The 19871-nt window shown below is 35.1% G+C and overlaps 1 protein-coding gene across 5 annotated transcripts in view; it reads left to right on the forward strand.

The window, feature by feature from the left end:
* Window positions 1–5047: 5047 nt before the first annotated feature.
* The window catches only part of LOC5564774 (visual system homeobox 2), a 248507-nt gene continuing 233683 nt past the window's right edge, over window positions 5048–19871 (forward strand). The window contains exon 1 of one of the 5 annotated variants that reach the window (XM_021848920.1): window positions 5048–6150. In XM_021848920.1, the coding sequence (XP_021704612.1) occupies window positions 5802–6150 (349 nt within the window). In that variant the 5' untranslated portion in view covers window positions 5048–5801. The remainder of the gene's footprint in view (window positions 6151–19871) is intronic. The other 4 variants (XM_021848919.1, XM_021848921.1, XM_021848917.1 and 1 more) reach the window with 4 other exon arrangements.

A 19871-nucleotide genomic window follows, 5' to 3' on the forward strand; every position in this document is an offset into this window, starting at 1 on the left:
TCACACAGCCACATTGCAATGCTCTGAAGAACAGCCTATTTCGAAAAGAAGGGTGAATTTATTATGCAAAGGATAACTATAATATGCACAAAATTAGGATGTAGTAAAGTTTCTTATTGGACGTCGGAACCCACTTCCTTTACTCATTGTTGGTGTCGGGCTACTAGCATTAAGATCTCCTTAAAGATTTTGTTTCGTAAACGGTGGTAATGGAAGATCACCCTGAGATAATCGCTGCAAGTGTTCGTCTATGGAACCCGCTTAAAAAACCAACCTGATAGACAACCGTTCCACTAAAGCAAGGAAACGTTAATACACTTGTACATGTTAGAAAAACGGCGGCCTTTGATTGCCGCTACAGTAAAAACTTTCGTTGATTTGTGGGATCATTAATTTGAATTTCTATGAGATAATCACAATTTTTTTCCGATTCAGCACAATGAAGAAATGATGATGATAGCAAAGCGGTGAGCAAATTCATAAGAGACCTGTCTGTTTCAATACAAGAAGATGAAAGAAAGGGAAAATTACTGATAAGAATTATAGGAGGATTCACTTGAGTGAATGCCTTCAGGATATATTCCTTAAAAAAAAGCTGTTCTATTTGGAAATATTAATGACTAGCTTGTCCAACGAAAACTTGAAAGAACAGCCTATTTAAGAAAGAAGGGGAAATTTCTGGTGAAATGTTTGCAGCTATGACGTGAATGATCACTGTAACAACATGATATGTAACAATATGATATGTCATATCATGCTATGACACAACATTTATACACAAGAAAGGAAAATATTTGCTTTAACACTTCAGTCGTCGCGCTGTTGTATTTTGTACAACAGTGTTGAAAAAACCTCGCTTATCGTACACAGCATCAGTGTGGTGGTTCGGACGGAGGGAGCCGGATCCTATTCTTGGCACTTTTGATTCACTTCGGCAGTGGGGTTTTTTGAAAGCTACATAGCTCATATTTGGCCACAATTTGGGTCGTACTGATGCGCTTCTTACCGCAAATTTTCAGAGAATTCGGCCGAGAAAAAACCCCCATGTCAAAGTGAATCATGGAAGTGCCCAAGTGGTTCTGCACCCTACATGTCCTTTTTCTGTGTCTATGTGTGCTTTAGTAACTTCTGCTACGTGTTCTTTAAAACGTGTATTGAGAGTCCGTTTTGTTTGTCATATGTAAATTTTATTGCAGTGGTCGCATGTAATTTGGTAAACGCCTGATTTATATAAACTGATAATTGGGTCTTTCGTTTAACCTAGGAGAGTTTGGAGTTGGTTGTTTCTACTGGTAAAAACTAACTCGAAACCAAACTTTCGTAGGATTGGGCGTAAGCTACAAATCAAAAATTGCAGAAAAGATTTACAATAAACAACATTTCCTTAACACAAAAAATATCAAACTCTTACGACATATTTCAAATCCTTGGAAGCTTGACGTAGCGGAAAGCATAGAAATTTTCAAACAAAACAACAATAAATTACTAAATAAAGATCAAGGAAATGGGTACTCTTGGCTGTTTAAACTTATACCTAACCTTCACATACACAATACATAAACACATTAATTGACCACCTGCCAAACAAGCAGGAATTTCTTATTTTGACAATCCTTTCATTTGATTAGGTACATAATTAAAAAATGACCCCCTGTATACGATTACAGGTAGAATCTAGTTCTAACATACCCGCACACTTTTTTCTAGTATAAATAATAGATCCATGCAATGTTCTCTTCAAGTCGAGCACTCGACACTGAAGAAGAAAGTAAGTCGCAGACGAAATAGGCCTATCTGTCAAGATAAGCAATACATCTTAGAGTTTAAAGGTATTTGCTCGCCTTACAAGAGATTTTAGTATTTTTTTTTTTGCGAAAGTGAAGTGTTAAAGTTCAATCTGCAGTTTTACACTCCCGTGCATAAGTTTGGGTTCACCCCCTAAAACATACAAAAGTGTTCATTTTTTCCAATATCTCTGCCATTTTTTCAACTGATTTGAATAATTTATAGCTTTTTCAAACGCGAAGCTTGATTGGTTTGAGATTTCTTAGAATTTTCGGTATTCAAATAACTTCAGGAGAACCAAAACATTTGCACGATGACTTGAATGACTGTTTCTTTGATCTTGACTACTTTTCAGATTTTTACGCAAAAAATTCGTGAGTTCTCTTCGAAGAATATAAGATTACGATTCTAATGACATCTTGTTTTAAAATTATGGTCGATCCAATGCTGAGGAAATTAGCTATATTTTTTCAGTGTGTTTTTTGAAAAATGTCACAACTTTCATATTAAAATCTTCACTATAATATCATATTAAAACTCTTCACTTTTGCATTCGATTTGCTCAGCTGATTAATAGCAATTATGTAATTTTGTTTGGAATGGTGTGTGTCCCGCACTATCAAAACTACTCGCATTATAAAAGATACCGTAAAACGGGGTAACATTGATCGGACTTAAAAGTTCGAATCAGCATTTTTCGATGGCACATTTATAATGAACGAATTGATTTCCTTTCTTAAATTCAAAAGTTTATGAGAATTGAAGTTTTTGTGAAAATGGAATTTTGTTTGTGCGCAAATTTATGAACTTTTCGAAACAATGATTTCCATGTTAATGGATGACACTACCGAAGTTTCATGCCTCACATGAGTGTTGCACATGATATAAGCTACGAAATTGTTGTTATTACTAGCAATAATATCGCTGAAAACGATTCCGTTGTCAAAATTTTTATAAGTATGTTCATTTTACTTAATTGAACCAATTACTTAATAAATACCAAATTTCCAAAGGAAATTGCCTGCATTTAGGCGTATTCCGTGATTTATGTTGTTTTTAATTTAAAAATATTTAAAAAAGTAAATGAATTGTAAGAGTTTGGTCTTCATCTTCGGTTTTAGGGGTATTTCAGTAAGTAACGACTTTTTCTACATTACCAAGCATTGTTTACATGGGTGATCAATGTTAGCTCACATCATCTTAATCATAAAAACACTTCAAACATTTTCAAAACATTCTCAAAGCTTTCAGAAAACAAGATACAGTATACAGTCACAAGCGATGGGTACAAGTACTTGTTTTAAAAATATAAAATTATCCACATTTACATGAAAGTGGCGTTGAAACTGCAACATTTACATAGTACACATGTTAGTACAAACAACAATATTGTTTGTGCCCAACACATTGTCATTATGGCTTAAAGTTCCAAGAATAAACTTTGCTCGGCAGTCAGAACTAACCGACAATAAAAAAAACTATTATTTCTATTATTGAAAAGGGTGTCAATACATCGAAAAGTCGGACAGTGAAACGAATTAATTTTTGTTTTCTACATACTGCAACGCCAATAAAAATCATTACATCACTTATTATCAATAACATATTATATGTACATCATAATTTGTTTTATAAGGCTCAACGATTTTTAAAGTTAAATTTGCATGTTTTTAGGGAATTTATCAAAAACAAATTACAGTCGACTTACACAACTCGATACTCTATAATTCTATGGATTTTCCAAATTCCCGTACATCTCCACTAGGCGATTTCACGTGTGAGGAAAATTTCTTTATACAGAGAAAAAAGGAACCCTTCTTGTTTGGTAGCGAAAAAGTAATTGCATGTTGTAATGAAAGTTTAAATAAACATGAAAATTAAAATATAGATTTTCAGTATTAAAAGTGATTTTTTGAGCATTTTGAAAGAAGTTTCAAAATACCTTTTTACTATCAACAAAATAATATTACTTTCTTACAAAAGTGATCATAAAAGTATTGGACATACAGAAATTTGATCCTTTAATTTAAGGATTTTCTGTGTCGGTATGTTCTATAACTCTATAATTCTATGAGTCGATGGTCCCTTGGATATCGAGTTATGTAGAGCCGACTGTATATACCTTTAACTCTCCCTTACTCGATATCGAGTTAGAGATCCATGGTAGAAGTTGGTTTCCATGGTTACCTCAATTGTACACTGGATGGCATTTGCACTGGTTTTGTGTTTTATAAATCGATACCTACCCGACTCAATGATCCCTTCAATTTCGGATTATGGAGAGTTGACTGTATCTTAATTAAAGTAAATTTGGGCAGAATACAATATTTGATACAAATATTGTATTTGTTCTGTACAAATTAACTCTAATTGAGATACAGCCAACTCTCCATAATGCGATATTGAAGGGACCATTACTGTATTTGGTATAAATTGAGACAGTTTCAAACAATCTTCTTTTATGTATTCGATAAAAATATGTTTCATTACAGTTACACGGTTAGACATGTAATGATCATCCTACTTTGCAGCCGTACAGCAACTCAGACAGCAAACGGCAGAGAATCCTACCGCGTATCGATGCAGCCAATCGATAACGAACTAATTACTGTTTTAATTAACATGTTCTCATTGTTAAATCCGTAATAAAATTACAGATTTTACGAGCGTCACCGAATGCCTGACATCGTTCGGATCCCTTCTTAATCAAGTGCACACAATGCAACGCAACGCATACGAACGCAATGCGTCAATGTATGCGTTATGGTATCCACCGTGGAACCATACTAGAAGGCCATGTTCTTTTTCCCCATCTCTCCTCCATTTCTATGTATAAACTTATGACACATGCTTTTCATTCATTCTTTTGACTAACCGAAGCATATCGGTGTGTTGTATATGGCTTCTGATTACCCCCTCCATGCGGTGCATTAGCGAGCTTCTTTGATTGTGTGAGTGCGATTGCATCGCTTTGGCCACGCCTACTGCGCAAGCAACACCCATTTTTTTTCTTGCAGTTGGAGGGATGATTTCTTGTAGTTATTTTCTCGTTCGTGCTTGGAAACCGCATGCTGCGACGGGACCAACTGGTTTTGGGCGATGTGAGGGAAGAGCTGGTGGATATTCTACCGTTTTAGCATTTGGTTTGTGGGCATTGCTGCCACCTTCCGTACTTCCAGCCCACAAGCGAATATGAGAAGTCTATTCACGTCGAAGCCGGCTCGTAGAAGGCATGTGTGTGTGTGTGCGTGAGCGTGCTGGTTGTTTTTATTTGCGTGCGCTTTCATCCCTCTTTCATTCGTGCGCTTAGTTTGTGGATGTGTATTTTTCATATTTTGCATCAAACATCTTGCTTACTCGCGAGCATGGTACGGTGAAAAAAACTAACCAGAGCCACATAGAATTTCGAGCTCGTCGCGCGTGATGATGCATCTCGCATCGCAGTAACCCATCGCTCGCGAGATTCCCGCCGCCATCGCCAACTCTGATCGTGTTTGCTTTTGTTTATCATCGGGTTTGCGTCGCGTGTACGGTGATAAATTATTTTATGTACGTGCGGTCATGAACATGATTATGATGACATTTAAATTTTAGTTTAACCGTGATATCACAACCGTTCGGATGCTTTCTGCACCTTTCTCCGCGTTCGGTTCACATTGCTACTGAGTAAAATTCGAGTGAGTTTATATTCTAATAAAATTATTCGGAACTACCAAGTGTTAAATTCGAATATTGAGTGAATGCTGACATTGTGCTTAGTCATAATCCAAAACAACGAAAATCTTTCTGATGAATATTTTCAATGTGACAAGGAAGAAATGAATGTTAATCCGTAAATTTTGCCGTCGGTGATTATTGTGTAATCTGGATTGTGTGTAACAACGGTATGAGGATATACCACGAATACAACGAAAACACTGTGCACCAAATATCTTAGTCATGAAACAGGCTTAAAAATTGGAATTAAAAAAAAACAGCCAAAAGCTTCATCAGTGAATAGTGTAGCGAAGTAAACAATGAATTTGGACTCGATAGCTCGGCCCGAGACAATTCACGTTGCAGCTCCAGGAGCCACAAGTCGCCCTCCACAAACCATGCCGCAGCGTTCGCCGTTCGCAATCCAGGAGCTCCTCGGACTGAGCGACAGTTCCAGACCGAGTGGCGTAGTCTCGGCTGTAACACCGTCCCTCTATCCCAGCGTTGGGCAAACTCCGTTCACGGCCGATCCGCACCAGATGCAGATGGCTGCCTCGCGGATGGCCTACTTCAATGCTCACGCGGCCGTGGCGGCTGCATTTTTGCCGCACAATATGGCAGCGAGTGCGGCCGGCGGTCCTCTGCAGCTTCATCACCAGTCCACTGCCGGTAAGTAGAAAAATATAGCTATCGAAGGATTATTTCAATCAGCACGGGATACACTGATGCTTAAATGATGAAAATAAACGATTGATTTGTTCTACACTGTTAAGGGAGTCACTATCTAATTTCAAGCGTGTGCACGAATAGTCGCATGATCGATTTCTCTTCATCGATCCTCTCTTCTGTAATTAAAGGTGACAAGATGCAAGTTTGGCAGCATTTTTTTTACTTCAAACCGCTAGGCAGCGATGCAATCTTGCGTTCTAAGGTGAAAAAACGCTGACAAACTTGCATCTTGTCACTTTTATTCACAGAAGAGAGGATCGATGAAAAGAAATCGATCATGTGACTTTCGCCCTTATTCTAGCACACGCTTGATTTGAGCTATTTATTAAGAATAAGATTTTACGCAGTATCTGTGAGAAATTGACAAACAGATAGATTTTTTTTTCTAAAACTGTCGAAAAACTAGGATTTACATGTAAAAATAGTTGGTTGAGATGGGTAAATTGTAGTGAACTTCCGCGAAAAATTTACTTGTCTTCTAGGTGGAATTCGAACTCACTACACCCAATTCGCAAGACTGGTACATTGCTTGTTACGTCATGAGAGGACCCGAAAACTTGTAACTCTTTTGCAAATTTTACTTAAACAATTTATAAAGCTTTATCTCGGTTAATAAAAATATCTTTTGCTATTGTGGAAATCGTCATTTCCATGACTTAGAGTATCTTCGTTCCACAAGATATACAAATGCACGAATGGTCATCATTGAATTATTTTAATTTTTCACTCGAAATCAACTACTCTAAAATCTAACTCTAAAATCTAACGATCGTGCTCGGAATTATCTTATTAGCCAGTCTTATTTATGGCAGATGTGGACTACTCCAAAGTTTTGTCTATTTGAAAGTTTAGTCGGTAACTCAGAAAAAAGTAATCCCGATTTTTTATTCAATACAGCAAACATATTTTATTTTATCTAGGGATATTGTCAAGATATTTTTTAAGATATTACTCCTTGTATTTTTTATGGAACTCTACCATACATATTCCAGAATTCCATCAAGGATTGTTCCATCGATATCTTAGGAGGAATTTTGTTGGAGATTTCAGGTTAAATGCATTTAAGGATTTCTCCAAAAGTTTTTCTTTGTCTTGAAATAAAAAAAAACTTAAATTATTCTAATATTTTCTCAGAAAATCTTTATGTCATATTTTCAAGCTTTGTTTCACGATTATTACTAACGGCTTCTCCAACAATCGAGAATTATTAAAGATCACAAAAATTTCTTCAGAGTTTTATATAAGCGCTTCCCTGTGGATTTTTTTAAAGAAATTTCTAACAGTTATTTTTTGAAGAGCTCTGCTTAGCATTTGTTTTGATATAATTTAAAAATTTCTAATGAGATTGCTACTTTCGGATCAAGATTAAGAGAGAGTGCATGAACAAATTTTCTAAAAATATGTAGTAGAATTCCCGAGGATGGCATCTTAGATTAAAAGATAAAGGAATCCCCACAAACCTTTCAGTATGTTGTTTGCTGGAATTACTGAAAAGAAAGTTTCGTTAGGACTCCATGAAGGAATTCGTGTATGAATGAAACTTTTTGTAAAATATGTATAGTGGTTTCATGGAAAATCTCAAATGGATTTAAGGATAAACTTCCGAAAAAAAAAACAAAAGCAGAAAAATATCTTGCTGGGGACTCCAGGCATAATTTCAGCTACTCCTAAGAATGATTTCTGGATTTAATTATTGGAATGGTTATTATAGAAGTTCTTATAATAATCTTCCGCAAAATATATAATGGGAAATTAAGAGGAATTTCTGGCGAATATGTGAAGTTATGCCTTATCGGATTCCTTGACAAATTTAATGCTTTGAATTCCTCGAAGAATTTATTTAAAGATATCTCAACAAGTTTTTTAAGTGTCCTATGAAACTGTTGGCAGATTTACCGCCTGCAGACCGTTAAAAAAACATTCAAATATCGAATAAGTTCTGTGATAGAAGTCTAATTTATGTTTTCATTTAATAAAACGAAAGAGTATGTTACTGCAACTACTTTAGCATTTTTTCCCGCTCAAATAACGGATATATCATATTAAAACTTTAATTTAAAAATTGGATTCATAAATGAACCTTGACACTTGAGATCATGTTTGACGTTCGCTTAGTCGACAAAAATACCACAGGGGTTCAACTTTTTAATACCGGGGTTGTTCCTTTCTGACATTTCGGAATGGACACGGAAAACAAAATACACCCAAAATTTGAGTTTAAACCAAAGAGTGTGACAAAATTAAAAAAAAAAAACTTAAAAAAATGTTTTTTGGACTTAAACCATCGAAAAACATTAAAAAATTGAGTAAACATATGTTTTTGACCTAAACTTAAGCGTTTGGCACTAAAATTAGGACAGGGCTTTAGGACCCTATTGTAATTTTTTGTCGAATTTTCATTGCAAGAAACAAAATTAACAAAATAAAACCTTATTTTTAATGTAAAAGCGTACCTAGGCCTATCATAGGTAGTGCTTTGTGAAGCCCAAGCAGGACAGTTCGGTTTTGCGTCGTCCGATTGATTTTGCTGACGGATTCGCGCTTGTTTTCGTCGCCGGAGTTTTTTTTTCCCCTGTTTTGGAGTGTCTTGCTGGGTAGTGCTTTGTGAAGCCCAAGCAGGACAGTTCGGTTTTGCGTCGTCCGATTGATTTCGCTGACATATTCGCGCGTGTTTTCGTTGCCGGAGAATTTTTTTCCCTGTTTTGGAGCGTTTTGCCGTACCCAGCCCAAGCGTCTTGCCGTGGGAAGGCCCAAGCAAGACGGTTTGTTTTCGGGACGCCAAGAAGTTTTGCTGTCAGTGTCAGTTTTGTGTTCAGTCGAGAATGGATTACCAACTGGTGAGTTCGTTTCATGCTTATGATAACACATTTTTCTTGAAAGCGTAACTTTTATGTAATATTAATACAAACTTTGTATGGTTCGTCACTATATGTGTCGGCATTATGCTTTTTTCTCATACAATTTCAATATACATATATTTTTCTCTTTTTGACATTATTAAAAATTATCTCTTGAATTGTTCGACATTGTGAATGTTGACGTATTTTCTAAAACTTCTACCATATCGAGACAAAATGCACAGTAATACTCATATGCAATTTTCAAACAAACTATGTATGGTTCGTCACTACAAGTGTCGGCATTATTCCTGTTTCATATAAGTTAAAATATATACATGCAATTTTCAGTTTTCGTCATTTATAAAAACGTCTTTTGAATTGTTCGACATTATAGATCGTCCCCTTGATGCTACAACTAGATAACTCGAAATTTGAAATTTTTGACTTCAATTTGTCAAAACAGTTTTCTTAATTAGATCTGCAAAATATCCACAGGCCTTAAGCGTGTGATTCAAAATATACAAGTTAAAGATCATTTTTCAATCATAATCTCTGCGATTAACCATCACCTTGTTATATGGTCATACTTTCAAAGTTGCACATCTCAAAATTTTGATTTTCGAGTTATCTAGTTGTAGCATTAAGGGGACGAGATGTTGACGTATTTTTTCCAAAAACTTCTCGAGACAAAAATACAAAACTAGCTTTAAATACAAGTCGTATATTTCCCCCTTGTCCATGGATCGCATCACCGACCAGAGGTGACTCCCAGATCTTTTCCTCCCTCACTAATAAACACCCTTCCCGTGGTGATTGTGGAGATGCAGAGGTATTCTCGGTCTCTAGAAGCAACAATCATTACACCCTAACATTCCTTCCCCATCCCAACTGACTGTAAGGACTTGGCCGGCGCCGTTATTGATCAATAATATTAGATCTGCTAAAATTGCACTTCGAGAGTAAGCGGAAACTCCCATCCCTTATTCATTTGGATCGTAGTGCAATTCTTACCAGTTCCGATCAATCACGGAGTAGCAACCATTGACATGTACAGTCAGTCTATGCTATGCTATGCTATGCTATGCTAAAAGCGTACCTAGGCCTATCATAAGGATGCTTTAAGGTTGCATAAATGCTTGGAATCTTTGAAGGTCTTATCGGTGTTTGAATCAGCCCACACTGGGGCGGAATCGAAAATTCGCGGAAACAACCTGTAGTTCTTTGGAATGAAGAGATAGACATTTGATGTCTTCTGCGAAAATGATCCTTTTGATGAGGCCCATGTTTTGAGATGAAGTTTTATTTTTTGGTGTTATTCGCATAAATTACTCACATGCCATTTCGGTCAAATGGCAGTTTAGGTGTATGGTTTCTTCGGCAAAGTTGATTATTATTTTATACTGAAAATAATTGCTGAAGACGTCAAATTTCCAAGACCTACTATTTTTAAAATATAGGCATTTTTCAAAAAAAAAAAAAATATGGTAAAAATTGAAATTTTTAAGTTTTGCTTGTAATTTTTCAATTTGAATACCATATATCACCTATGATTATCTCATTAAATAACATAACGCAGGTCCGGTGTAAATTTGTTGGTAAATATAATATTTTGTTTGATTTTTTTAGTAAAATTTAAAAAAAAATAGGGATATTGCGTATAAGCCATTCTTACGATCGGGCAAGTTCGGGCAGTTGTTTTCATCGCTATCCGCTTACGAAAGGTCAGAGCATTCATGTCTTATTTTTTCAAGGATATGATATTCAATATATTTTTTCTATGCGGTCTGGAAGTATGCTAAGTTTATAAAGAGGTTAAACATTATTTTATATGACAAAGTAAAAGTTTTCCAATAAAAACAAAAGTTCAAAATAATCATGGGCATTCTTGCGGTTTACTGGTAGCTAAATGTACTTAGCTATTTGCTTTTTACATTGCTTATATATTTGCTATTCGCAAAAAGGTCCTAAGCACCAAACTCATTATATCACACCATTTCGATCAAATTGAAATTTAGATATATGATTTCTTCGGCAAAGTTAATAGTTATTTGAAGCTGAAAATGTCAAATTGCCACAGCTTACTATTTTTATTGATAAATTGTGCTAAAAACGGTTATATACATTAGTTTTGTATTTTTTTCAGTTTAAATCCCATTTATCGCATCTGATTATGTCATTCATTGGCATAAGGCAGAACTGGTAAGCATTTGATGGTGAAACAAACTTTTTGTTTAGTTGCTGCAAGAATAGCCTATTTGCAATATCCTCGTTATTTTTTTATTATTTTTTTGTTTCTTACCTGCTCTGCAGATTCTATGACACTACCCCGAACGCCACTACCCCGAACGCCACTACCCCGAATGCCACTACCCCGAACGCCATTACCCCGAAAGCCATTACCCCGAATGGGTCATTACCCCGAACGCCACTACCCCGAATGGGTCACTACCCCGAACGCCATTACCCCGAATGCATAACATTTTGAGACTTATGCTAGATAGAAAGTGGGTACGATTCCTTATGAGTATTTAACGAGTTTGGCTCAACTATGTATTTTTCAAATATTAAAAGATAAAACAACAGCTAATTTTTTAGCATTTTTTTTTCATACAAAATTTTGTTTGGATGTGTCCTCTAATATTGGTAAGATTCACACAGCCACATTTCAATGCTCTGAAGAACAGCCTATTTCAAAAAGAAGGGTGAATTTATTATGAAAAGGATAGCTATAATATGCATAAAACTAGAATGTAGTAGTATTTTTGTAAGTGTCGAGCTACTAGCATTAAGATCTTCTTAAAGATTTTGTTTCGTAAACGATGATGATGGAAGATCACCCTGAGATAGTCGCTGCAAGTGTTGTTCCTATTTAAGAAACACGGACAAATTTCTAGTGAAATGTTTGTACCTATGACGTCACAACGAGATTCTATGGCACATCCTATAATCATAGGAAAGAAAAATATTTGTTTCAAAACAAAATTGAGATATGAACACCACCAAGAAGTCCAAATACCGGTGATCACGCAGCTGTTCAGAAAGACCATAATGAGGGTTATGGGTTCGAATTCCTCCGGTGCCGATCTCATGCATTGAACATCTCCTTGGCGTCCCTGGGCATAGAGGCACATGTATAAGAATGGTATATTTACAAGGAAATCTCTCAGTCAATAAAACGCTTATTTTATTAAAAGCCCATGCACAAATTTCATAACGCTGAAGGGGGCAAAAAGTTTGTGGATGGTTGTCTTCAAAATGTTACAGCCCATACACAATACGTAGAATTTCCATACAAAAAATGGTACGATGGGGTGGGTGTCAAAAATGGCAATTTTTGGCGTTATGAAATTTGTGAATAAACTCTTGAACTACGAAAGTGCTTCCTGAGCTGATAAACAGGCACTGTCTCAGAAAGAATGAGAGGAAGATAGTTGCCAACAAGATATTTCGAAAGAATAGCTGACATATAAAAGAAGGGAAAATATATGATGATCATTTTACCGACGAATTTTACGAGCCATGAATTACCAGTTTTCATTAGAGATGCATTTTTGCCCGCAAAACAAGATACTGCGCTATATCTCATACTATTCGGGGTAATGGCTCATTCGGGGTAGTGGCGTTCGGGGTAATGACCCATTCGGGGTAATGGCGTTCGGGGTAATGGGATGGAGCCGCTCTGCATTATGCCAATGAATGACATAATCAATGGCGATAAATGGTATTTAAACTAAAGAAACACAAAACTTATGTATATAACAGTTTTTAGCACAATTTATCAAAAGCTTCTCAGTTTTTCAAAAAATGGTTGGCTTTGAAAACTTAACATCTACAGCAATTGTTTGCCTAAAATAACGATCGACTTTTCCGAAGAAATCATATACCTAAATTTCCATTCGACCGTAATGGTTTTGAAATAATGAATCTGGCATTTAAGGCGTTTTTTCGAATAGCAAATATATAAGCAATGTAATAAGCAAATAGCTAAGTACATTTAGCTACCAGTACATCGCAAGAATGCCCATAATTATGTTGACCTTTTGTTTTTATTGGAAAACTTTTACTTTGTCATATAAAATAATTTTGAACCTCTTTATAAGCTTAGCATACTTCCAGATCACATTGAATAAATATATTAAATATCATATCCTTGAAAAAATAAGACATGAATTCTCTGACCTTTCGTAAGTGGATAGCGATGAAAACACCTGCCCGAACTTGCCCGATCGCCTATACGCAATATCCCTATCTTTTTTTTAATTTTACTAAAAAAAATCAAACAAAGTATTATATTTACTAACAAATTTACACCAGACCTGCTTTATGTTAATTGATGAGATAATCATAGGTGATATATGGTATTTAAATTGAAAAAATTCAAGCAAAACTTAAAAATTTCGATTTTAAGCACATATTTTTTTGAAAAATGCCTATATTTTAAAAAAAGTAGACCTTGGAAATTCGACGTCTTCAGCAATTATTTTCAGTATAAAATAACGATCAAATTTGCCGAAGAGACCATACACCTAAACTGCCATTTGACCGAAATGGCATATGAGTAATTTATACGAATAACACCAAAAAATATAACTTCATCTCAAAACATCGGCCTCATCAAAAGGATCATTTTCGCAGAAGACATCAAACGTCTATCTCTTCATTCCGAAGAACTACAGGTTGTTTCCGCGTATTTTCAATTCTGCCCCAGTGTGCAGCCCTTCGATGTTTTTAAAAATATTGTTTGCTATTATTGTCCTAATACAGCCATTTCATGAAATCCGATCTAGTGGGTCACCGAATTCCATGAAAATTTGCTATTCTGTTCCTAATCCGAAATAAGGATACACATGTTTTTGTATTTTTTTTTATTAGGGTGACCATTTCCGAAATTAGGTTACCAGAAAAATCGCGATTTTGCAAAAAAAAATATTTAAAAAATATATAACTTTTGAACCGTTCGACCGATTTTCAATATTTTGGGACGAAATGAAAGCTAAAGAAAGTTCAGAAAATTTTACGTTTACTGTCAAATTTTCAGCGATGTATGTTCTTTAGTTTTTGCGATAAATTTTTTGAAAATAAAAAAAAATCAGTCATTTTTCATCGGCACACACTGTAGGTCTCAGTGCATTAGATTTTTTATTAAAAAACAATCATAACTTTCGAACAGCTCAACCGATTTCCAATCTTTTTTTATGGAATGAATGCATAAGATTTCAACGTTTAAAAAAAAAATTTAAAATTTGAAGAAATATTTTTTTACATAAAAATAAAAGAAAATAAAAAAACTAGATTTAAAAAAAAATTCAGCTGTTCTAAAGCTATGATTTTTTTCATATAAAAAATCTAATGCGCTGAGACCTACAGTGTGTAATGTAATGTAATACTTACGAGATTACAATAAATATCTCTGAATGAGAAATACACTTTTGTAATTGAGGGGGCTAGCAGCAAAGCGGTGTGTGACAAAAAAAAGCATCCAAAGTTTCCAAATTTTACGTCTTAAATTTACTGTTATCGCAATAACACCTCCCACTAAGACTCTCCCCTATTTTGAATTTTCTTATATTTTTAAGTAAAGCAGAAACATTCCGTGAAGCTATTACAATTTGAATGTTGGGTCAATGGTGAATGTTATTCCATCTGTCTGTGCAATGGAAGGTTAAATATTTCTTCTATATGAATACATTACTTTTAAACAATTTTGATGAAGAAATTATATGTCTTTTGCAATCGTGTTGAAACTTTAAAAAATAATGTTGGTTCTGAACGAATCGTGCAAAAAATAAGGTCGAACCAAAGCGATCGTGCAGTCAGAGTAGCCAGAAAGTCGATGGAAGAAATGATACCGAGTGGAAAGTATACCAAACACTTTCGAAGAAAAAATGAATGAGATGTATGTTACATTATTTTTATAGACATGGTACATGGTGAATGGTGTAAAATGTCTCCAATAAAAAAATCTCATGTCATATTTCTGAGTCTTGTGATACAAATTTGGTGTTTGTTTTCGAAAAACTACTTTGAATAGGGCTTATAGCGAAAAAAATGAGATTTGTTACTAATAAATAGACCACTTAAGCGTTTTACGCAGTAAAATCGTTATAATATCAGAACTTATATAGTAATGATGATATGAATCATTTTGCGACATCCAATGATTTCCTGAAATAATAATTATCTGTTATGTGTCAAAGAAATTGAAAAACAAAATCAACAAGCCCTAATAAGCCATCCAAAAATACCCTAGGAACTAAATTTTGGCTAGGGACAACTTGGGACAAAACATATAAGATGTGTGAAGTTTCGATAAAAAATCGAATATATTTGTTTTAGTGTAGTCCCCACATTTACCTTAATTAAAGTACGAATTTTCATTTCATTATATTTTTCTAAGCTAGCTTTTTAAGTAAGCTATGTAACACTGTATAAAGATTTGTATTAAACATTACGAGTATGCAGTATATTCCATTCAACACATACCTTGTGTAAGCACCTTTTTTCCCTAAAACTCTATTCTTTGCATGCTGTACCAATGAAACTACAAAAAACCTTACTCTAGTATTCCAGGAATATCCTCATGAAAGTGTTTACTATAGAACGGTATACAATAAGAACCTATAAGAAAAGTCAATTTTTCGATTATTTGCCTCCTGATCGCCCATAGTGCAATATTGCAACCAGATATTGATGGTGTGAAATGGGCTATGGATTTTCACGTTCTATGTATTACATTGGTTTGTTTGTGGCGATATCGTGTAAACTGCAAACACAACTAAAAGCGATCTGAGTGCTGTGGGCGATCAATTGTTTGTTCGTCTGCACAGCAGCAGCAAAGAAATTAAAAGTTTCAATTTGATGAACAGCATTAAATCCGGAGGTTTGATGTAAAGTAACATATGTGACGTACACTGCAAAATTAAAATTGTTTCATGTTTCATCTACTGTAATCTGAGTTGTCGATTAGTTTAGCTTGATTGAAGCATTTACGGTTTTTCGTGGCCCATGCACAGGTTAATGATAAATTAGTTGCAAAATAGAATTGACACAACTTGTGTTGTAATATAAAGACCCATCTGCATTTTCGTCGAAATTGAGTTGAGTTCAGTTTTCATCATATCTTCCAAAACATCTTTCAACTACATTAATGAGACAACATGATTTGTTCAGAAAAAAAACAAGTCAAATTGTCCCATAACGAAAAATAACCACATATCAGTACCACTACAGATTTCCACATCGTGTAACACAAAAATGAACCAAGATGACCAAAATCTTTATATTTTTCAAAGAAAAGTATCAGAGTAAAAAGCAATTACTGAAAGTTTCGTTGAGTTTGGAACATGTTCAAATCTACTGGAAATGTTTTATTATTTGTATGGAAAAGAAGTTTGGAAACTTCACTGTCCGTTTTTTCAATGCCTACTTTTTACAGATGGGATAATGGGGATAATAGTGTATGGTACAGATTAGATGTTTTTCTTCGCTTACTTTGATCGTGCTTCGAAATCAATGGAGAACGAATTCTGCAATACCTGAAATGGTATCGCTGAAGACTATTTCAATGTCGAAAGGTTTATATGTTATACTTGCTTGTGGTGACCAATCGATCGAGTTTTCAGCCCAAATAAATGTTCGATACTTCAGATTTGAGCTTTTTAAAATTCCAGGTTTAGCTTCGATTTATCTCCACCTTAAATATCTAGTTATGGAGAATTGAGTGTATAATCTAAAAGATTATGAAAATTCAATACAAATGATCATGATTGCTGCTCTCGCGTAATGCCATTGAATTACCTCTGATTCATGTAAGAAACAGGAATTTTTGGTAGTCCACGAACTCCTACGCCCAATTACAAGTCAGTGATTGTATTTGCATGTTACTCGATCTATACAAACCTCTAATCGTCCGAAGAAAACGGAATCTGACTTCCGAATGTACCCCAAACAGCTGTCGTCTTCTTCTATGAATTCGATCCTACGAGAACATTTTTTTCAAATTGATGCTCAAAACGAAAACACAGCATTCCTCAGAGCTTCATTCCAGTAACGTGTGGTAGCAACGACGAACAGTCCAACAACCCCGGGCCCACTCTAGGGTAGGGCCCCTCTACGGAGGGGCATTGTAATTCAATACTTTTCAAAGGGCCTTTTGTGCGAGCGATTTTCTGTTGTATTTTTCGCATGTTTCACAGTCAATTTGAATGCATTAATTAACTTTACCATTGCTTATTAATTCATCACTGGAGATAGAATTTCTGTGCGAGGGTCAATGATAGTGGAATTGCCCGCCAAAGTGTCCGACGTCCACATAGTCGCATATTAATTGGCCTGACAAATTGTTTGCTATGATGCAGTCGTGAGTGTTGCATAGGCGAGTGAGCATAATGCAAAATGCATTCAAATAAATCTGTTTATGGTTACACTATACGATTGTCAACCCTGATAAAACATATTGTTAAAATAAATAGGTTTTATTATAAAAATATCATATATATCCATAGAATAGACTGTATTTTTTTCAATGAGTTATTTGTAAATCACAATAAAAAACGGGCGTTGTTTTTCAAATCTTTTTCTTCTTCTTCTTTCTGGCGTTACGTCCCCACTGGGACAGAGCCTGCTTCTCAGCTTAGTGTTCTAATGAGCACTTCCACAGTTATTAACTGAGAGCTTACTATGCCAATGACCATTTTTGCATGCGTATATCGTGTGGCAGGTACGAAGATAATTGATGCCCTGGGAAGTCGAGAAAATTTCCAACCCGAAAAGAAACTTGACCGGTGGGATTCGAACCCACGACCCTCAGCTAGATAATATAACTAAATTTGTACAAATTTTGGTAGTTTTTGTCATGAAATATGATGATTCTAGATTTAACTATCTGGCAACACTGCTTTGCTTCTTTTAGAAAGGTAATATCAATGAATTTCAACAAGGAACTATCAAGGCTTTTTCTTGCACTACCCAGACCATTGAAGTTTACGAAAAATATACGCTGTTCTGTTAAACCAATTAACGCCCGAATTAGTTCACACACACAATCCGTCATTTACATGGAAAGCTACAATTCACAATTCCCGCAGTATTTCTACACAATTCCCACAGAATTCCGAATCCTTTGAAAGTTCTGAGAAGCCCCCAATAATCCCTTTGGGATTCTTCAGGGTACAGTTAGGAAACTCATGGACCCAGCTCTTAAGAAACATTATATAATGGGACCCGTATCCTTGGTTTGAAATCTTGTATAGAATTTTGGATTGTCTCTTAAAAAATGCCTAATAAAGAGGGAACGTAGCTCTAATTAATTGTAAAATTTTAAATATAATTATTAAAACACTCTCAATCGTACGTATCGTATGCATTAATTTTATTGAGAATAAAGTGTAGTTTGGACAGTGTACTCATTTATCATTGAGCGGTGTTAAATAACGCATTGAAATTAAAAAAAAAAAAAAAAAAAAAAAAAAAAACAAAATATAGTGAAATATGCATACTTTTCATGGATTATGTGTTTACACTTCTGCTGTTCACTAGAATTTATTCGCAATTTATTTTATGAAATTCCTCAAAAGTTAAGATACACGCATTTTTACTTTGTATGTTTCTATGACTGCGGTGTGTTTATACATATCGCAATGCATGTAATTCCATAATAATAAGAACTGTGAGCTGAAAAGGTGAGACTAAATTTATGATTGAAACGTTGTGTGAATCATAGACTTTTATTGATAATATGCTAGTGTTCTATTTATGAAGTATATCGTAACTAACGCTCATGTGTCAGTACTTGTGCTATGTTGAAACCAGCAATTCCAAATCTGAATCACATTATGAAAAAATGTGAATTCTTGATTTTTAATAAAATAAAATTGATGTTTGAAGCATTTCCACACAACAATAAAGCGTTCTAGAAAATAGTAGAAACATTATACAATTTATCAAATGTGAATTTACAGTAAAAATAAAGATGTTTTCTCGCTAAAACATTTAACAATACATGAATTGAAGATTCTATTGTACATCAAAGGTTTTATTGTTTTATAACTCATTTAGAAAGTAACCACTAGCCTGCTATTTCGCCTCTTTGGATTTATAGGACTTATCAAACAGCTTGTCAGCTGTATACTAGCGCTATATTAGCACGAAAGGCGAATTTATTTGGTTACTTGAATATAATACGTTTTTGAGCAAATACTATTTGAATAGGAAATAAAATTTATAAAATATCAAATCTCCCATAAAGCCAACAATTTCTGATTAAAACCAAGAAGCTGCAGTTACCTACCGATTCTGCCGGAGGATACAAAAGGCAATAAACATCTGAGATTAACCCACTTTTTCATCGCTGGAATTATGCTAATATGTTCGCACCAAGTGAATTCCTGCCGCTGCTCCATCTGAGCCGGCTGCAGCATAACGAGGTTTGTGTCCAGGGCTAGATTTAGGCAATCACAACCCAGGAAGGTAGTTAACGGTTCAAGTGCCACTCTGTGCTTGCGCCTCCGGAATTGAAGAAGGACATATCAGGGAACCGGAGAGCCAGAGAGAGAGACGCGCAAGAATAACTCACAATTCTGTATTAACATAATTGAAAACAAAAACTCCGTACCTTGGCGGGATGAAGGATAATGAGAAAAAGAAGTGTCGCGTTAATTTGCACTCAACATACATATTCAGACGGCAGTTGGTAAATGCCGGTGGGATTTGCGTGCGGTGGAAAACGGTCCGCACACAACGGGTAATTATAACGAATGACACAAAGTCGGTGGGATCTCTTTCAGATATTTTGGATTGATGTTAAATTTGGATCTTTAACTA

The sequence above is a fragment of the Aedes aegypti genome, chromosome 3 (genome assembly GCF_002204515.2).
Source record: "Aedes aegypti strain LVP_AGWG chromosome 3, AaegL5.0 Primary Assembly, whole genome shotgun sequence".
Classification (NCBI taxonomy): Eukaryota; Metazoa; Arthropoda; class Insecta; order Diptera; family Culicidae; genus Aedes; species Aedes aegypti.